This window comes from Vipera berus, assembly GCF_964194415.1.
Source record: "Vipera berus genome assembly, chromosome: 1".
Classification (NCBI taxonomy): Eukaryota; Metazoa; Chordata; class Lepidosauria; order Squamata; family Viperidae; genus Vipera; species Vipera berus.
This window is the reverse complement of record NC_138202.1, coordinates 288,023,625-288,042,636: the sequence shown is the minus strand read 5'-3', so window position 1 is coordinate 288,042,636 and position 19,012 is coordinate 288,023,625. Positions and strand designations below refer to the sequence as shown.

The 19,012-nt window shown below is 37.1% G+C and overlaps 1 protein-coding gene across 1 annotated transcript; it reads right to left on the bottom strand.

Moving 5' to 3' along the window:
* GPR137B (G protein-coupled receptor 137B) lies at positions 1-18,798 on the bottom strand (the record flags this gene model as incomplete). The annotated part of the gene is given in 8 exon segments (XM_081313121.1): positions 1-172; positions 972-1,096; positions 4,978-5,102; positions 6,042-6,195; positions 9,061-9,283; positions 10,116-10,165; positions 18,272-18,672; positions 18,675-18,798. Coding segments are annotated over 8 exon segments (1,302 nt in total). The 3' UTR covers positions 1-72.
* Positions 18,799-19,012: the final 214 nt, after the last annotated feature.

Sequence of the window (19,012 nt, the reverse complement as noted above, 5' to 3'; positions counted from 1 at the left end):
TTGCAAAATAACCCTTTTATTAAAATTGAATAATGTGGAGGGAGTATCATTGGTCTGTTGTTATATTGGGCTTCATCGTTGAGACTCTGATGTGAAATCATGCTGCAGGGATCCAACTTGAACCATTAAGCTGTTATTTAGATATCCCCAGTCATAGGTTTCTGGAGAAAAGCTAGAAGATAAAAACAATGGACTTTGTAAAAAAAGTGAAAGTTTAACAGTGTTTCAAGTTATGCAATTTTATAAAGCTCTTCAGATGCATTTTACTACTCATATTCTGACTATGCAGACCTATTTGCTTCAATCCTGTTTCTGGCCTGGTTTCTGACCAGTTGTCAAATGTATAGCCTCTGACTATACATTTGCTTGGCCTACATTTTATACATAGCTGTTAATCCAGGACACCAAGAATTCCACATTAACAATTTTCAATTATATACAGTTTTTATTTGTACAAAAGGCATTATGATTAAACAAAGAAGGAACAGTATCAAAGGTATTTTGATTATTGATGATGTGTTTGCAACATTCATAACCTGTTAGGTTGATTGTCTTTTTAAGTTCTTTGTGTAGATTGGTTCATTGGTGAAGTAATTCATTTTCTTCTTCTAAACTGTATAAGAGTTAACCCTCCCCCCAAGATTTTTCTGTGGCATACATATATAAGGCTAAAGTTATATAAACCTAAGGAAAGTATACTATGCTGCATATAATATGCAATGGGAATTGACTGCAAGGTATGCCTGATTATTGTGAACAAAATATTAGTTTGTGTCACAAGTCTGTTTACTTGTTTAACTGATTAGTCCACTCTTAATGGGATTTTTTTAAGAATGTGGTTATCCGTTTCACCAGTTGTTCTAGACAAAACACTATCTGCATACTATTTTTTTTGCATTTTTCTAGGACCCTGAAGTTCTTTGTGAAGTTATGCTGTTCTTTTGTATGATCTATTTACATGTTTGTCCTACCTGCCATATATGCTATGTGATGATATGCTCCATGCCAAATCATCATCACTGTCATATCTGCGAGGATTGTCAAAGAAATAGGTTCTTGGGTTAAAAGCATGGGTTGGTACTATTCCTGGATTTATCTGGAGAAAAAAGAAAAGTTATTTATAATTGTAGCTATTTGTTGTAGAAATATGTTCTTTGGCTTCTTTAAAAAAGAAAAATGTAAACACTTAGAATCATAGATTAGAATGGCTCAATTAGATCATCAAGTCCAACCCCTAGTCAGTACAAAAATCCAAGCTGAAGCATCCTTGACAGATGGTTATTGTTCTTATTCAAAGATTGGGAATCCACGGTCTGTCAGGGTTACTGGTTCTACTGTTGCTCTTATAGTTACGAAGTTTTTCCCTTAATATTCAGCTGAATTCTGCCTTTCTGTAATGGAAATCCATTGTATTATCCTGCATTCTGGTATAAGAAAGTACAGGCCTTGACCTTCTAATCTCATGTGACATTCTTTTTAGTTGTTTAAATAAAACTATCATATCACCATTTAGTTTTTTTCATTGCTAAATATACCCAACTTCCTCAAACTCTCTTCCTAGGACTTCATTTCTAGTCATTTGTGTATCCTGCTTGCCTTATCTAAACCTGGTTGTAATTATTTCTGTATCTTTTTTAAAGTTTGTACCTAGACTTGATACAGAACTTGAGATGAAGTCTCGCCAAAGAAGAATACAGTAGAACCATTAATTCCCATGATTTGGGAATTATACTTCTGTCAATGCAGTAGTATAAATCTGAAATTGCATTTCCCCTTTTTTTGTAGGAATTTCACACAGCTACCCTGCAATCAATTAATTACTTTTCCAAGAGCTTTTTAACAAGTAGTGTTTTACAACCTGTGCCTCTAATGGTTATTTCATAAGTGATATCTTTCTATTTGCCTTCTGTTATATTTTACTGTTACCTTCAGCCTACAGTTTATAAAATAAATTTTGAATGGTATTCTGGTATATTAGCTACTATCTGGACATGTGTTTTATCAGCAGATTTAATATACCCACCATCTGCTTCAAACAGTGATTAGTAAAAATAATGAAGATTAGGGAACTCAGGACTGGTTCTTGTGGCATTTCTTTTGATAACTGTCAGCAGTATGATAAGAAACCCTTGAGTATACTCTGAATATAATTTTCACACCAGACCACTTATTGTCATGCCATACACCCCATACCAAACTCCTTATTAATCAGCATGATGTGTGGGACTTTATCAAATGTTTTGCTAATGTCAAGATATGTTAACAGTCTTACAGAAGTTATATAGTCAACAACAAGATCAGATTGGTCTGTCAAGACTCTTGACAAATCTGTGTTTATTTCTGATAACTCTCACATTGTTCTAAGATAGTAACAGATAATCCCCTTAAGATTTGCTCTAGAGTTCACCTAGTATCAGTGTCAGACTGAGTAGTCTATAGTTTGCTGGGGGGGGGGGTTCAAGGAAAAAGAAAGATAAGGAACTCTTGCTATTCTGAGTACTTTTAAGATCCAACTGGAAAAGAATTTTCTGTTGACAGTTGGTTTTCTTGTAGTAAGAAAACATGGCATGTTGAGATATCTCCATATATTTATATGCACATTCCTAATGTTTTGTTTCTGACATGATACAAACAAGATGGTGCAACAGAGACTGTACAAATAATAAGATAGATATGTTTCTAGGGAGGAAGTTCCCTAAGTAAGCAGGGAAAACTAACAAAAATTGGGAGTGGACTTCAACTGAAGAAAAATATAGGGGAGAGATGTCAAATTGATTGTGTCCTCAATTATGAGAAAGAAACTTTTTTGTATAGCTGCTAATTATAAAGGGTTTGCCTTGAGAATTGCTGATTATTAATTGTGGATGATTGAGTAATGCTTCTTGCTGAGTAAGCAGATGCTGATGAATGGAAGGGAAAACTAATGAATATAAGTTCAATGAATACAGAGGCTGATGAATATGAATGAGCGAGCATATGGAAAATAGGAATTTTACAGAAGAATTTTAGCTGCAAAAGAATTTTACAGTCCTTCTTAACTGAAGCTGAAAATGGAAACAGGTTACCTCACAGTTTACCCTCACGCTGCCCCCATTTGTATGACACGCACACACAGCCCCATGCCTCCCCATTCCTTTCCCTCCAGGCTGCCAACCTAGAAAGGTTGGGGAACTCTGTTTTAAAATATATTATTTTAGAGTCATGGAATCATAAGGTTGGAAAAGATCTTGGAAGCCTTCTACTCGAATCCCCAAAATCTTCCAGAAGCACAAATTAGGAATGTAATGATGCACTGCCAAAACTCAGCTTACAGAAACAAAAGATACTGCTATGAGGGGCTCCCACTTCTTGGTCTTTTTTCCCCTTGTTACAATAAATCTTGATATATTATTTCAATATAATGATCTTTCTATAAAGGTAAAGGTTCCCCCGCACATGCATGCTAGTCGTTTCCAACTCTAGGGGCCGGTCCTCATCTCCGTTTCAAAGCCGAAGAGCCAGCGTTTGTCCAAGGACGTCTCCGTGGTCATGTGGCCGGCATGACTAGATGCCAGAGGCGCACAGAACGCTGTTACCTTCCCACCGTAGTGGTCCCTATTTTTCTACTTGCATTTTTACGTGCTTTCGAACTGCTAGGTTGGCAGAAGCTGGGACGAGTAACAGGCGCTCACTCTGTTATGCAGCACTCGGGATTCAACCCGCCAAACTGCCGACCTTCTGATCGACAAGCTCAGCGTCCTATGACATTCTATTCTTTAGATAACAGTATTGAAAATAGAGAAGAAAAGAAGGTATACAGTCAATATATAAAATTTAGGATATTTACATTACAATTTTAAGTTGAATAAAATATTTTAAAAAAACCACTGATTTGCATGACTATTTCTTAAAAGGTTTTGATCTTCAATTAATTATTTAATATTAAAGTCTTTTTGTAAATGGAGCAAATTTAACAAGAACTAACATAACAATACAGGTAGTCCTCGGCTTATAACAGTTCATTTACTACCGTTCGAAGTTAAACGGCACTGAGAAAAGTTATTTATGACCATTTTTCACACAACTGTTGCAGCATCCCCATAGTCACATTATCAAAATTCAGATGCTTGGCAACTGACTCATATTTATGACTGTTGCAGTGTCCTGAGGTCATGTGATCACCTTTTGTGACCTAACAAGTAAAGTCAATGGGAAGCCAGATTAACTTCACAACCATCTTACTAACTTAATAACTGCAGTGATTCACTTAACAACTGTGGCAAGAAAGGCATAAAATGGGGCAAAATTCATTTAATGACTGTCCCATTTAACAGAAATTTTGGGCTGAATTGTCATAAGTCAAGGACTACCTGTAATTAGAAAAAGAGGAAAAAAAGAAAATTTAAAAAAACCAAAAGCTGACTGAAAGTTTGAAAATTATACATATACATAATAAAGTGCAAACAGAGACAAATAACCAAGAAAGATGAAATACGTGTTGCCTAGATTTTAGAGTTGGCATTGGAAAAGTTAAAACTTAGAGCAAACTTACATTAGTGATGGATACTAAACACACACACACACACACACGAGCTTTTTCAGATTATGTTCGAAAAAGGTGAAGAAGAAATAGTACATCAGCCACTTATTGAAGATGGCAAATGGTAACAAAAAAGAAAATGAAGAATTATTCAGTTTTGATTTTGGGTCACTTCTCTGAGAAGAGCATGTAAGCTTACCTAGGCAATTGTGTGAAGGAACAGGACTCTAGCCTGAGTTTCATAGAAACACTGGCAGATAGGAAATACTTATTTCACTTATTTAATAAACATCTGAGAGAGTTGGGACAATTTACAAAGATGTTATGAGAGCAGTGATATTTTAAAAACAAATAAAAAAATGCTCACTTAGGTTTTAAAGCAGTTAATTTATTCTTAGAAGTTTATTCATTCTTATTTCTTTAAAATAAGTAAATATTAAGAAATAGGTATAACTTACTAGGTCTTTTGTAGGATTTCGAACACGGAAGAAAAACACCACCAAGGAAGTGGGGAGAAGTTCCCACACAAACAAGATTATTCCAAATACTACATAGCCAGCATCACCCAACTGGCATTTCAGATCTGCCTGTTGCAAAATATAAAGGGAAAACTGTTGTAATAGTTAAGTATTAAGTGTTAGTAAGCAGATAGTGAGATGAAACCTTTTCTGACAAGCAATGTCATGAGATTTCTGCAGCTTCCAAATCTAGATATGTTCTAAATTTTCTTGGCCTAAATAAACTAATATGCATCTATCTGAACTATCAAGACTTATTGCTGTCAGAACGTTTCAATTAGTGGATACTTACTGAATTGTATCAATACTACAACCTGTATTATAGATATATACTTAAGCAGAAGGATACATTCTGAAAACATGGCTTCAAAGTGTTGAGCTATATAGCCTGAATCAATCATGGATAAACTGATTTAATTCAGAATCAGTCAAATTGACTTAACACATAGGTAATTTGCATGTGAATCACTTGAAAGCATGCCACATTTAAATACATTTTAAAATAGATAACAGGATTAACTCTTTCTGTTACACAATCCCCTTTCTCCTAAACTGTTAGCCCAGAATAGGAAAGATTTTCCCATTGGTTTTTCTGATATTTTGTAAAATTTTCATCACAAAGCTAAACTGAATGAAACATAAAATTCTTGGCTAAGGTATTGCTAGCATACAATACAGTATGCTACAGTACAGTAAGCCATTGTGCTTTTCAAAGTAAATCAATCTTTTTGCAAAGGGTGACTTACATCTTCCCTGGTTTTAACATACTTCAGACTACGTCACATATAAAAGTTTCCTACAGCCCTCCACTGAAGATTTCATTCTCATTTTTATGAAAATGATGCCAGTATAATCAGGTTTTTTTTATTCTTGCCATATGTAGTTAAAAGACCTTGAGCTGGTAACTGCAAAGATGTGAGAGGGGGAAGGATGCTTACTTTACACCATTAAGTATAGGTATCTAGATGAACATTGTATTGTCAGAAGAAATTGCTATACAGTACTTGCCTGATCAGATACATTGTACCAATCATAGTCAAAAGAGTTCATTGCCTTATTTTGAGAAAATGATAAAATAACCAGGTTGTAACAGGCTCTTGAGGTATACAATAGTATAACAGTTGCTCCTATTGTTGTTAACTGGCATACTGATGATCCCTAGAGAAATTAAAACACAGTTGAATGTACTTGTCTACTGATCACGAAAATGTTCAAGGTTCTAGTTTGAGAGAAAATTTGTAGCCAAATCTCAAGTCAGTTTGGACCAGCCTAAACATTCTGCTGGATTCTGAAAAGTGCTGTTACCTTACATCAGGCACATCAAACTGCCAGCCCACGGGCCGGATGCATCATCGCGAAACCGCGCCCACCCCATTGCCGGCCATGGGCAAAAAGTCGCAAGACATCGTGCAACGTCACATTACATCACATGTTTGACATGCCTGCCTTACATTATATTTCCTTGGAAAAGAGAAAATCATGGTTTTTTTGGTGGGGCAGGATAGAAGGAAAAAAACAAGAAAAGATTGTCTATTTAATGTTCCACACTGGAAAAAATACATCATACCATAGTGGAAAAAGAAGTTAACATAATTCATAAAAAAATTTAAGATCTGCAAATAATCCAGTCTGTTTTTGCTAAAGCAGGAGGAAAGATATGCTGATATTAATCTGCTGGTCAGGAATTACACAAGTTATTATGCATATCTGTTGGAAACCTGGAAAATGTTCAGCATCATTTTTTAAATGTAATTTTTTAAATACAACAAATGCAAGAAGGGTTATTTTGTTACAAACGATTACACTCTCCAACAAGTAATCATAACAGTTGCAAAATCCTGTTCATAAAATAGTTGCAGTCGCGGTAAAACTACTAACAAGGCATAAATTAGAGTGTTTCTAATAACAGAATACTACAATATGAAGGTTAGGAAGATAATTTAACTAAAGGGAAAATTCCTTAATTAAAGACAATTAGCTCCTATATCATTCCTAGAGAAACACAACAAAAACTCTCTAAAATCAAAGGACCCAAAGTTGAGATTTTTTGGGAAAAAAACCTTTTTTCTCTATCTTTATAGAATCATTTGGAAAGAATCAAATATCAAGGGATAAACAATAGCACTCTCAGTGTTAAAGGAGAAAGACCAGGACTTCAGTCTGCTTAATCGGTTCTAAAGCTTCTTTTGTCCACTTATTCCTTCATTAAATCTTCAGTGATGGAAATGAGAAAGATAATACAGTCTTTGGTTAGCTGCTGAGAAGTGACAGATGGAAGTTCATTATTGTTCCGAGTCTTGGACAGTGGTCCTCCAGTCATCTGATTGGCTACTATTGGATAGATAGAGGATGTCGAAAATGCCAGATCATGGCATCTGAAATACCAGTATATGCTGCCCACTAACAAAATAGCTGAAAAGTTGAGACATACATCCATAAAATCTCTGCATTCTAGATTTGGGGCATTCTGAATGTTTAAAACATTTTTAACATGAAGACTTTTCTATCTTTTGCTTCCATAATATAACAAATAATCAAAGGATTATGCCACAATCTTTAAAAGATTGCTGACTTCTGAACTAGGTCTTTGGAACGATTTAGTCTGATTCTTTTTATTTTTGATTGATTTATTATGCTAAACAAACTGGTGATTTTTTTAAAAAAAATATTATACAATGGTATGAAAAATGCAGTCTGTCAATATTGAACAAAGTGAACTTTATAATGCAAGGAATAAGTTCCCTGACTACTATTCATGTTGTTTCAGCACAATCTAAGCAAAACATATTCTCAAGAAAGTATCCACAGAAAAACAGCTTGCTGTTTCAGATATTTTATTTTTCAGTAGAGGTAGTCCATGACTTACAACAGTTCATTTAGGGACCATTCAAAGTTACAATGGGACTGAGAAAAGTGACTTATGACAATTTTTCACAGTTACGAACTTTGCAGCATTCCCATGATTGTGTGATCAAAATTCAGATGCTTGACAACTGGTTCATACTTAAGATTGTTGCTGTGTCCCAACCTTCTGACAAAGCAAAGCAAAGTCAATGGTTGGGACACAGCAACAATCTTAAGTATGAACCAGTTGTCAAGCATCTGAATTTTGATCACACAATCATGGGAATGCTGCAAAGTTCAATGGGAAAACCAGATTCACTTTACAACTATGTTACTGACTTAACAGCTGCAGTGATTCACTTAATAACTGTGGCAAGGAAGTTCATAAAATAGGGCAAAACTCACTTAACAAATGTCTCACTTAACAAGAGAAATTTTGGGCTCATTTGTGGTCCTAAGTTTAGGACTACCTGTACATGTTGTGTGTTGAACGTGTTTAAGTTTGCTTGTGGAGAATTGGAGTAACACAGTGTGGTCCTGGATGTTCCTATGCCAATCTGGTTTTGGAGAAAACCATTATGAAAATGCTATTGATACCCAACTAAACAAAATAAGTCTGATATTTTACAATAAACTAAAACTTAGAAGGTCATCATATCCCATCATTTAACAACAACTAGGTTTGCTTTTTCCTTAGATCTAGATAATAGAAAAAGACTATTGGCAATGAAGCCCTTCTTGTTTAAAGTTTAAAAGAAGGTTTATTTTTACTCAGGACATTTAGAGGTTTTCAGAGTTGTTTAAATGGGATGTAATAATTTTAGCTGGTTACATAAAACCCATAATTGGTTGATTTCAGATTGATATGTGCATGTGTGTCATCAAGTTAATTGGGATCTCTGGCAAATACATAGACAAATCCATGCAGGTTTTTTTTACAATGTTTTCAGAGGTGCTTTGCCACTACCTTTAAACTGATTACAAGCATCAATTTTATAACCTTAGAAAGAAATAAAATAAACTATCAGTTGGATTCACCCCCACTAATCTTGACTAGACACTGAAGAAAAATCATTCCATTCTTGAACAAGATAGCATTCATTTATCTGCATTGGAATGATTTCCCCAGACTAAACGAAAACAACACACAAAAACGCAAAAAATTAAGATGTACTTTACCTTGGATTCCAAGTAAATATTTGCTAAGGTCATTTTGGAAATCTTGTAGAGACAAACGGAGAGTGAGATGGCACAGAGTACAAACAAAGTGTCATTTATAGCAACCCTGACCAATACAATGATCCTCCTTTCTGAATTTTCTAATCTCACAAGCACAGCACACGTTAAATTCACCAGCAGGAAAAGCAGACTGACCACGAAAGACACCAGATAGAGAGGTAACCTAAGCAAGGAGAGGGAAAATAGTGTTAATGTTGCAAATATTATTTTTAGCAAACGTTAATACTAAATCAGTCTTCCCCAAATTGGTATCCTCCAGGTATGCTGGGATTCCAAGCTGCTTGAAAAGGCTTTGTGTTGCTCAGTTTGTCCCAGCGATGCATAATATGCTCTCTATTACAAACTACTGTAGTTTTATAGCCTTGATTCTGTAACCCAAATTTCCTATCACTGATTTTTCAAGATTACGTTGGACTGTATTTTGTCGTTTCTAAAGTGACTAATCGTTGTAGCTTGCGCAAACCAAGTCACTGTAGCTGAACTTTAACTAAATTTTCTCAGGAAAATAATTAAACATTAAATATAATTTTAATTATGAAAAGTAATTAAGCTTTCTTAGTCGTGGTGCCTATCACGTAATAGCCTTCCCCCACTCCCCCCAAGGTCTGGAAGGCCCAAGGCCTTCTAATCTTCCTGAGGGCTGTGAATACCTGACTCTCCCCGCAGGTACTGGACTAGGATGGTAATGAGCCCAATATAAACATAAGTTTGTTATGGTGCCCAGCTATTGCATTTTGTCTATTTTTAACTTGGTTTGTATTTGTGTTTTGAGGTCTTATTACGTATTTTATGATAACTGTTGTTAGCTGCCCAGGGTTATACATTTAAAATGGGCAGCTTTGTAAATTCTCTAAATAATTCAATAAAGTAATTATTATTTCTCAGAAATACATGGGCCTGTTTTTTTTTATTTATTTTAGAAGTAAAATAAATCATGTCCCAATAGTATGCAAGTACTTTTTTTCCCTTCATTCATGGGGGAAACATGTTTTTACCTGTATTTAAGTAATTCTGGTGAGTATTTAGATTTAGCTTTGAAAATCACCTGTAAGAAAATGAGACTGTGTTATTAAACATGCAATGCACAGTAGGGCTGGCACTCTCTTGTACTGCAAGTTCATTATATTTCAGGTGGATGACTTAGCCACATACGTAGCATTGTGCTGCTCCTACACTCTTGCTTTCAGATTTGCAAATAGCCAATTTTCTATGCAGCAGCAAAATTTTATTCATCAGTCTGTTTACAGGAAATATAGATCTTATCCTAGACAAAAAAAACCCCTGCAGAATCAAAACTAGCTTTGTATACAATCAGAGAAACCAAGCAAAAAGAATAAGTTGTAGGAACTGCTTGGATTCAGCCATTTAATTTCTAGGTATTTTTGCCACTTATCTTCCTCTGGAGTGCTTTTCAACTTTCTAGTCCGGCCCTGGGATTGCTTTATGACCTCTCAGACCAGATGCTGTCCCATGGTGAGATCAGAGAAATGGTCAATAGGGCAAATGAGCCTTACGCATGTCAGAAAAAGTACCAATGCTTGCTTTCATGATTTCATTATTGTCATCAACCCTTCCTGACTATTGCCTGTGACTCCCCTATCTCTAGCTTTTTGCTTGAAGATTGTTTTTTTATTCAAGGAGATTCTGTTAGTCTCAGGCAAATGGGTACTCTATTGCTCAGCTCTTTTTAAACAAAGGAAATATTTCACTCTGCTTTCCTTAAAAAAAACCCTCAAAGGCATAATAATCTTTTTTTCAGAGTTGCATTATATAACATAGCAAAAGTAGGAGCAGGGCATATTCATATAGACCACATATACAACTTTGGTACTACAAGAAGTAAAATAATGCTATAATATTTCCCATGTTTAATTTATTCTCAGAAATTGCAGTTTTCCTTCCATTTATCTCTGTAATGCAAGCTTCCTCAAACTGGTCTCACTTCAGATTCGTAGTTTTCAGCTACTAGAATTCTCATCAACGATTGAGGAAGTTTTGGAGTTAAAGTCTACATATCTTGAGGCTACTTAGATCTATCATGTATTTCAGAAGCAAACAGACAATTATTAACCATGCTTAATAAGAACATTCAGACTGTTATACCTTTGGAGAAGGAAAACACTTTTTCTCAAAATTTTCCTTCAATATCCTTGAATGCCCCCCCCCAGTTAGTAAAAGAACACATGGCTAGGATTGTGGCATCTTGGGAGTGGTAAATGGATTTGTTGGACCCCACCTCCTCCCCATACCCACTTTCTCCTTTCCTTTCCATCCGATTAATTGGATTCTAACTGAATTTTAATTTTAAATGTATGGTTCTTATTCTTTTTAAAGTTTTATATCAACAGCCCCCAACCTTTTGGCCACCCGGAACTGATTCCATGGAGAAAGTTTTTTTCCACGGACTGGAGGCGGCATGGTTTGCGTGCTGCCTGCATCCTGTGGATGAGGCTTCATTTGTTTGCACAGCCCAGTTGCTAGCGTGCCACGGACTGATGCCGGTTCATGGACAAGGACTTGGAGACCTTTGTTTTATATGGTATTTTAATTGTATAACTATAAGCTGTCTAGAGTAGGCTCAGTGAAAAGTTTAATAATAAATACATAAAAATAAATAAAATAATTCCAAGTTCACAACTTACTAAGAATCAAAGAGAAGTCACAAGTGGTCAGTTCCTTTTTAATATTAAATGTTGGGTGATTATCTATTAGGCCAGTCTTTACAAACAGTTGGCTTGGCTTGGAGTGTTCTGATCCACTTTTATTGCATGTGTGCTCTTCCCAATCTATCCCCATTATACTATTTTCCCTGAATATCCCCTTCCCTTTCCCCAGCTGTTTTTAGGATGGTTCTTTGAGGAAATTATAGTTTCTATAGCTACCATGCACAATTGATTGTTGAACACATCTATTCTGGCAACATTTTCAGAAACAGTTTGAAGATGAGCCATGATTGTCTTCACTTCTTTTGATGGGTGGCTGAGAATAAGAAGGAAAAATCTCATCTTTGCCCTGCTGCATGTTTTGTAGCAACAAGAATCCCCACCTCTCACTCCACTTCTCAGAAGCTGATACTGTGGTGTTGTAGAGAAAGCAAACTGAAATGACAGTAATTGGAGCTACAGTTACAGTACTATACAGTACTGTAAGGCTTCAAATAGCTTATCTTCCTTCCTTCACAATGCACGTTTCATAACAGAGTATATTATTCCTTGCCATATGCCGAAGAAACAGCAATTCCTTTTCCTTTAAATACCACCATCATATGCATATCTCACAAACGTAAGGCAGCCTAGCTAACTTAATTTACTAGAAACTTCAGCCTTGTGGATATGTTAGCAACTCTCGTCTCCTCAAAACCCACTTGAAAACTAAAGAAATATTCACCAAGCAGAGGCATTTCTAGATATGGATGAGCAAATTTAAAGAGTGGCCAATCAAGCTGGCCTAACAATCCTATGGGGGATCTGATTTTCCAGGAGATTCCTTAGTATCAGTTTAGCCTAAGAGTGAGTCATAGGAAAAGTCAGTTTCAGATGGGGTGTATAGTCATGTAGATTTTGGTCTAACTATGTCTATGATTCTTTGTCTAGAGATAGTGCCTAGCAATGGTAGGAAGGCTGAGTCATTAAATAGTATTATTGGATTTGATAAACATCCCTCACAATCATGGAAAAAACATTCGTTCCAAATGAAAGACCCTTGAAAAGGGACTAGCATATTCTGCATCTTTCTCTAAATACATTCTGTTCCATTTCCTCCTAATCTTTTCCTAATGTATCATATGTTCCAATTCAGTCATCATAGTCCAATGTTTTTTGTTATCTTCTAAATCTCCATTTGTTTCTACTAATCTAAAAATGGAGAATAAACTAGAATGAGGAACTCCCAACTCCTTGTCTTCAAAAACAGTACACAAAATACATATGCTTAAGGATGATGAAAGTATTAGTCCAGCACAGCTAGAGATAATGCCATGGACAGTGTTTCTATACAAGATAGTCCTCGACTTACAACCACAACTGAGCCCAACATTTCTGTTGTTAAGTGAGACATTTGTTAAGTGAGCTTTGCCCCATTTTATGACCTTTCTTGCCACAGTTGTTATGTGAACCACTGCAGTTGTTAAGTGAATCAGGCTTCCTCATTGACTTTGCTTGTCAGAAAGTCGCAAAAGGTGATCACATGACCCCGGGACACTGCAATGGTCATAAGTATGAGTCAGTTGCCAAATGTCTGAATTTTTGATCACATAACCATGGTGATGCTGCAATGGTCATAAGTGTGAAAAATGGCCATAAGTCACTTTTTTCAGTGCTGTTGTAACTTTGAACTATCACTAAACAAACTATTGTAAGTTGAGGACTACCTGTACATTATGATCCAATTTCTATATGCTGTAGTCAAGCAAGAAAAAAAACAACCAAACGTAGCTACATATACCCAGCAAATGCATAGGAATAGGATTCTTAGCCTTGAGATACCAGGGCATGAATGGCATACATCAGAGTTAAATGAAAGACATGAAATATAACCCAGCACCAATTATTATTATTTTTGGCTGAACATATCATGTTCAAATCAAGCTTAACTGAACAGTTTTATTTGGAAGCTTTAAAGATAAGGATAAAAATACAGAATAACATTCATGTGCAAACATATACGGAACTGAGGGCTTTGATAAAACAGAATTCATTTAAAGATGGAAACCTCAAATTAATCGACTGATGGATGCATTCATGCAGTTTTCCTGGCAATAATCCAGAAGTGAGTTGCCATTGCTTTTTTCCAGGATGTTTTTTCGATTTCTCATTCTGGCCTACAGCCCTGGTATTCCCTGTTGACCTCCTATCCAAGTACAGATAGTCGTTGACTTAGGAACATAACTGACCCTGGAATTATGGTCATAAGTTATTGCAATTATAAGTTGAGGCATCATGTGGTCGGAGGTGATTTTTTTCAACATTTTTTGCAATGGTCGTTAAATGAATGTGGTGGTTGTTAAACAAATCCATTTTCCTCAATAGGTGTGTGTGTGGGGGGGGTGGCATTGTCTGAATCTCGAAGTAAACACCAGAAACCAGCAAAAATATTCTGGTCACATGACACAGGATGCTGGAAACAGCCATAAAAGTGAGTTGTTTGCTAAGCACCCAAAATGCAATCATATGATGAGGAATGTGTGTGGTTTAAATTTGAAAACGCATTGTAAATACCTCTGGACAGGTCCACTATAACTTCGAATGCTCATTAAGTTATTGATCAGAAATTGAGGACTATCTGTATTAATGAGGCTTGACCGTGATTAATTTTCCAGTCCAGAAACATGGTAAGAGATTTTCATAAATGACAGAGGAAGTGTTCTCACCCTTCACTTTCGATTAGACTGTATACAGTTTAGACAAATCTCTTATTTTCATCAATGCCAAGTTAATTCTGGGATACTTTGGTTTGGTAGTCCTTCCTAACTCACTGGTATCTAGTAGAATCCTGACTGGAACTCTTTCATGGTTTAGCAGCCTTAAAAATTCTTAAACCGCGTAGAATAATTAAATCTTAGTAAAATCTGTCCATGAGAACCAGTCTGATACTGTGGTTAAGGCACCAGTCTAGAAATCAGGAGACTGTGAATTCTATTCCTGCCTTAAGCATAAAGCCAACTGGATGATCTTAGCCAGTCACTCTCTCTCTCAGCTTTAGGAAGCAGTCAATGCCGAACTACCAGTATTTCCAAAATCTTCCTTAGAAAACTGCAGGGATTCATCCAGACATCCTTGACACCAAGAGTCAAGATTGACTCAAAGAGACAAAAAAAGGACAAAAGAACAGAGACAGTACAATGTATGCCAAAAAAATCTGTGGTAGATTGGATAACATAAATCCTGGTATAGGTGGAAAAAACATGTAAGCTAAATTCTAGAAGTAGAATAGAGATAGTTATGAATACGAAAGCAGACTGAGCCAGTGTTTGAAAACAGGTTTATGCTTCCTCAGTATTTTGTTGGAGAGGGACTTTATTTATTGAATTTATTTATTTGTTGAATTTATTTAAAATACAGTGCTTATAATTCAGAGTAGAACAAATTATGTGTGTATTACACATAATTTGTTCTACTCTGAATCATAAGCACTGTATTTTAAATAAATTAAACAAATAAATAAATTCAATAAATAAAGTATTTTTCAATGTATTGTCCACTTTGTCAGTCAGTTTTGTCTGTTTGTCTGAAATGGTATATAGAATTTCCTGTTTGAGCAAGAGGGTGGGACTAGAAGACCTCCAAGGTCCCTTCCTTCTATTATTCTGTTAATCTGTTATTATGAGAAAAGAGTAGGATTCAAAAAGAATACAATTCAACCTTCCACTACTTTTTTCCTACAACGTCTTCCTCCTAAGCTCTGCCCGTCATGGCTCAAAATCTAAAAATAAACCCAGCTAAAATAAATAGTCATAGAGGCAGAGATTGCAAGAAAAAGTTGAAAGGCAACAACATATTAAAGCCTTTCTTCTTTCATTTCTTCCTTCCACACATCCATTATCATTGTCTCAACAGATAATAGCACTTTACCAACCTTGTCTGAACATGGAGGCTAAGCAGGGTCAGCCCTAGTTAGTATTGAAAGGGAAAATTATCAGGACAGCCCAGAAACTGTAAGCTAGAATGGAAAGTTGAAAAGTTCTGTGAAAGAATGAGATGGCAAATCATTTCCAAGAAAAGTACATAGATGTGTCCATAAAGTCACAAGAGTCAAGCATGACTAATATTCCAACCTGTTTTAAACTTGCATAAGAATTATGGGACTTGAAATCCAACACATCAAGAGCATCACATTAGAAAAGTCCCTCATAACAGATTGAAAGCCTCAGCCTCTTTTTCTGCCAATTGTTGTTGTTGTTAGCTGTGAAGTCGTGTCCGACCCATCGCGACCCCATGGACAATGTTCCTCCAGGCCTTCCTGTCCTCTACCATCTTCTGGAGTCCATTTAAGCTCATGCCTACTGCTTCAGTGACTCCATCCAGCCACCTCATTCTCTGCCGTCCCCTTCTTCTATTGCCCTCAATCTTTCCCAGCATTAGGCTCTTCTCCAGTGAGTCCTTCCTTCTCATTAGGTGGCCAAAGTATTTAAGTTTTAGCTTCAGGATCTGGCCTTCTAAAGAGCAGTCAGGGTTGATCTCCTCTAGGACTGACCGGTTTGATCGCCTTGCAGTCCAAGGGATTTGCAGGAGTCTTCTCCAGCACCATAGTTCAAAGGCCTCAATTCTTTGGCGCTCAGCCTTTTTTATGGTCCAACTTTCACTGCCATACATTGCAACTGGGAAGACCATAGCCTTGACTATACGCAAATTAACCTTGACTATATCCCAATTAACTATTAATTATTCATCTTTCTTGGCATAATTTCAGTGATTCTTTGAAGGCATTTCTTCTGCCATATTAATGAACAGTGGGTGTATAGAGGGAGTTCTTAGCAGTTTTCCAAATATTTCCTAAGTTTTGTTAACAATTAGTAACTAGTTCACACCAAGCAGACTGGATTTAAGGCACACTGAGGCAGAACCTGTCTTTTTATTTGGATAAAGGTTGTCTTTGGATTGAGAGTGTGATCCTTACCTCCCTTCTATGCTTGTCCATGCATGTCTGATGTGACAATAGAGATATAATATTTAAAGGGGTACTCTGTGGCAACATGCAGACTTACAAGCCAAACTTGTCATCTGATTATCTGAATCTTTTTGACTATAGTTAAGTAGAAAGCAATCTTAAATGTTTACCTTGAATCACAATTTTCAATGTGCTTCTCTGAATCAATTCCCATTATATTCAGTGGGAATTATTTCCAGTAAAGTAAAAATGCGAGAACAGCAGTAGTGAATGACTTAGTACTATAGATTTTGGCATTATTCTACCTAAATACTTGTTACTTATTCACTAAACAGCAGTCAAATTATTTGTTAGTGCAATGTGTGAACCTGGCTATATTCTTTCAATTTAGCCTCTTTCTAACAAATAAAATGTGCCAAAACTTAATTGGTTGCTGTGTAATACTTTTGCAAGTCCCAGTTTTCAGTATCATAGTAATAAAATGTTATATCATTTGCATGTAATGGAAGACTGATATATCTATAAATATTAAGGCACTTTTAATGAGTGATTTTGGTCCAACTTCACAATCACAATAAAAGGTATAAATCATTATAATATGAAGCACTGAAGCTAAACTTCAATCAACTTATTTATCTGAAAAAATAATATTGAGATCCCTCCCTACTTCCTACTTTAAAATAATGTTCTGCTTAACTTCTTTAAAATTTCAGTAATGCTAACTTTTTCTTGCTCCTGTTTTTATAAAAAGAATCTCGGTGAAGCCTACTTATTACTAAAGACTAAATTTATCATTGATATTCCTTAGCATTTAATGTATTTCAAACATTAAAAGTGTATAATATACATTTCTTTCAAAAACTTTCAATTATTCACACAACACTGCAAAACAGGGTTGCTGCATCTCTGAGCATGTTGTTAACTGAAGGATCCTTAAGAATAGTCTGAGGCTTCCTATCTCCATGATCTCATTTTAAAATTTTGCACCTACACCAGCGTTCAAGGAAAGATTTGCTTTGCCTGTAAAAATCATCAGTCTTCACTTAACAACAACAAAAAAAATAAAAATAAAGACACCCACTACGCAATGCTCCATTTGTGAGCCATGTAATTTTCGGTGAGGAGAAAGAGGAACGAGTTATTCCTGATGGAAATGTTGCATCAAAGTAAATGGTGGGAAATCTTGGATTTATCATATTTTGTCTCTCCCTCCTCTTAAGAGCAACTGAGATCCAGATTATATTGCGAAACCTAGTAAAATCAGCTGGTCTGTCCAATGGGCTGAGTAAGAAGTTTTGTTGTTGTTGTTGTTGTTGCTACCGTCTCTGTCTACAAATCTGGAGCTCCTCCTCCAAATGTCCACTTTTAAGGGGCCGGTAGCCCCACAGCTTCGGTTAATGGCGGTTCTACTAGCGCCTGACATTCCCTAAAGAAGAATCCCAAAGGGCGATCTCGTACCGTAGCACCGCGCCACTCCGGCCACGATCCCAGCGACCCGAGCGCAGGAAGGGCCAGCCGGCCGTCCCTCCCTCCCTCCCTCCCTTACCTGGGTGAAGTAAAGGTTCATAAGCGTCAGGGTGAAAAACTGGAGGCACACCGGGAAGCAATAGAGGAGCCAAAAGGCGAAGGGGCTGAGGGAATTGGCGGCGACGAAGTCCTTGAAATAAAAAGAGAAGAGCACCGTCCGAAGCGAAGCCCAGAGCAGGCAGAGAAATAAAAAGACCGTCTGATAGCTAAACCTCTTGTGCCGGTAGTGCAGGACCAGCCAGAGCTGGATGTAAATAAACAGGAAGAGGAGCGAATAAAAGACGGTGTAGGCAACGGTGAGACCCAGCTTCACGAAAGGCGGCACAGCCGGGCTCAGAGTAGGCAGGAGGCTGCCGTTCCTCAGCGCGTCCCACTCCAGGGCCTCCATCGGCGCCCGGGATCCGGGCGGGCACAGCTCGCGCTTAACTTTGCAGACTGGGGCTCCTGTTGCCGCCGCCGCCTTTCATCTTCGTCAGGAGAGGAACCGAGCAAACGAAAACAACCCGCACTTCCTCTCTGGCAGCGCACTGGTGGCTGGAAGCACATGATCTCGGGACAGAGGGATTCATTGGAGCGTCCTCCGTCAGCGGTTGGAGAGAGCCGGAGCAGCGCGGAGGGAGCCGCTGTTTGGGACGCCCCCCTTCCCCGGCTCTCGGGCAGGGAAGGGTGTCCTCTCTTTGGCCGCTCCCCGGTTTTCAGCACGGCTTTGTTCTGGAGCAAAGGGCCTCCCGAGCCGAGACCTTTCAGCACATTCCGGCGC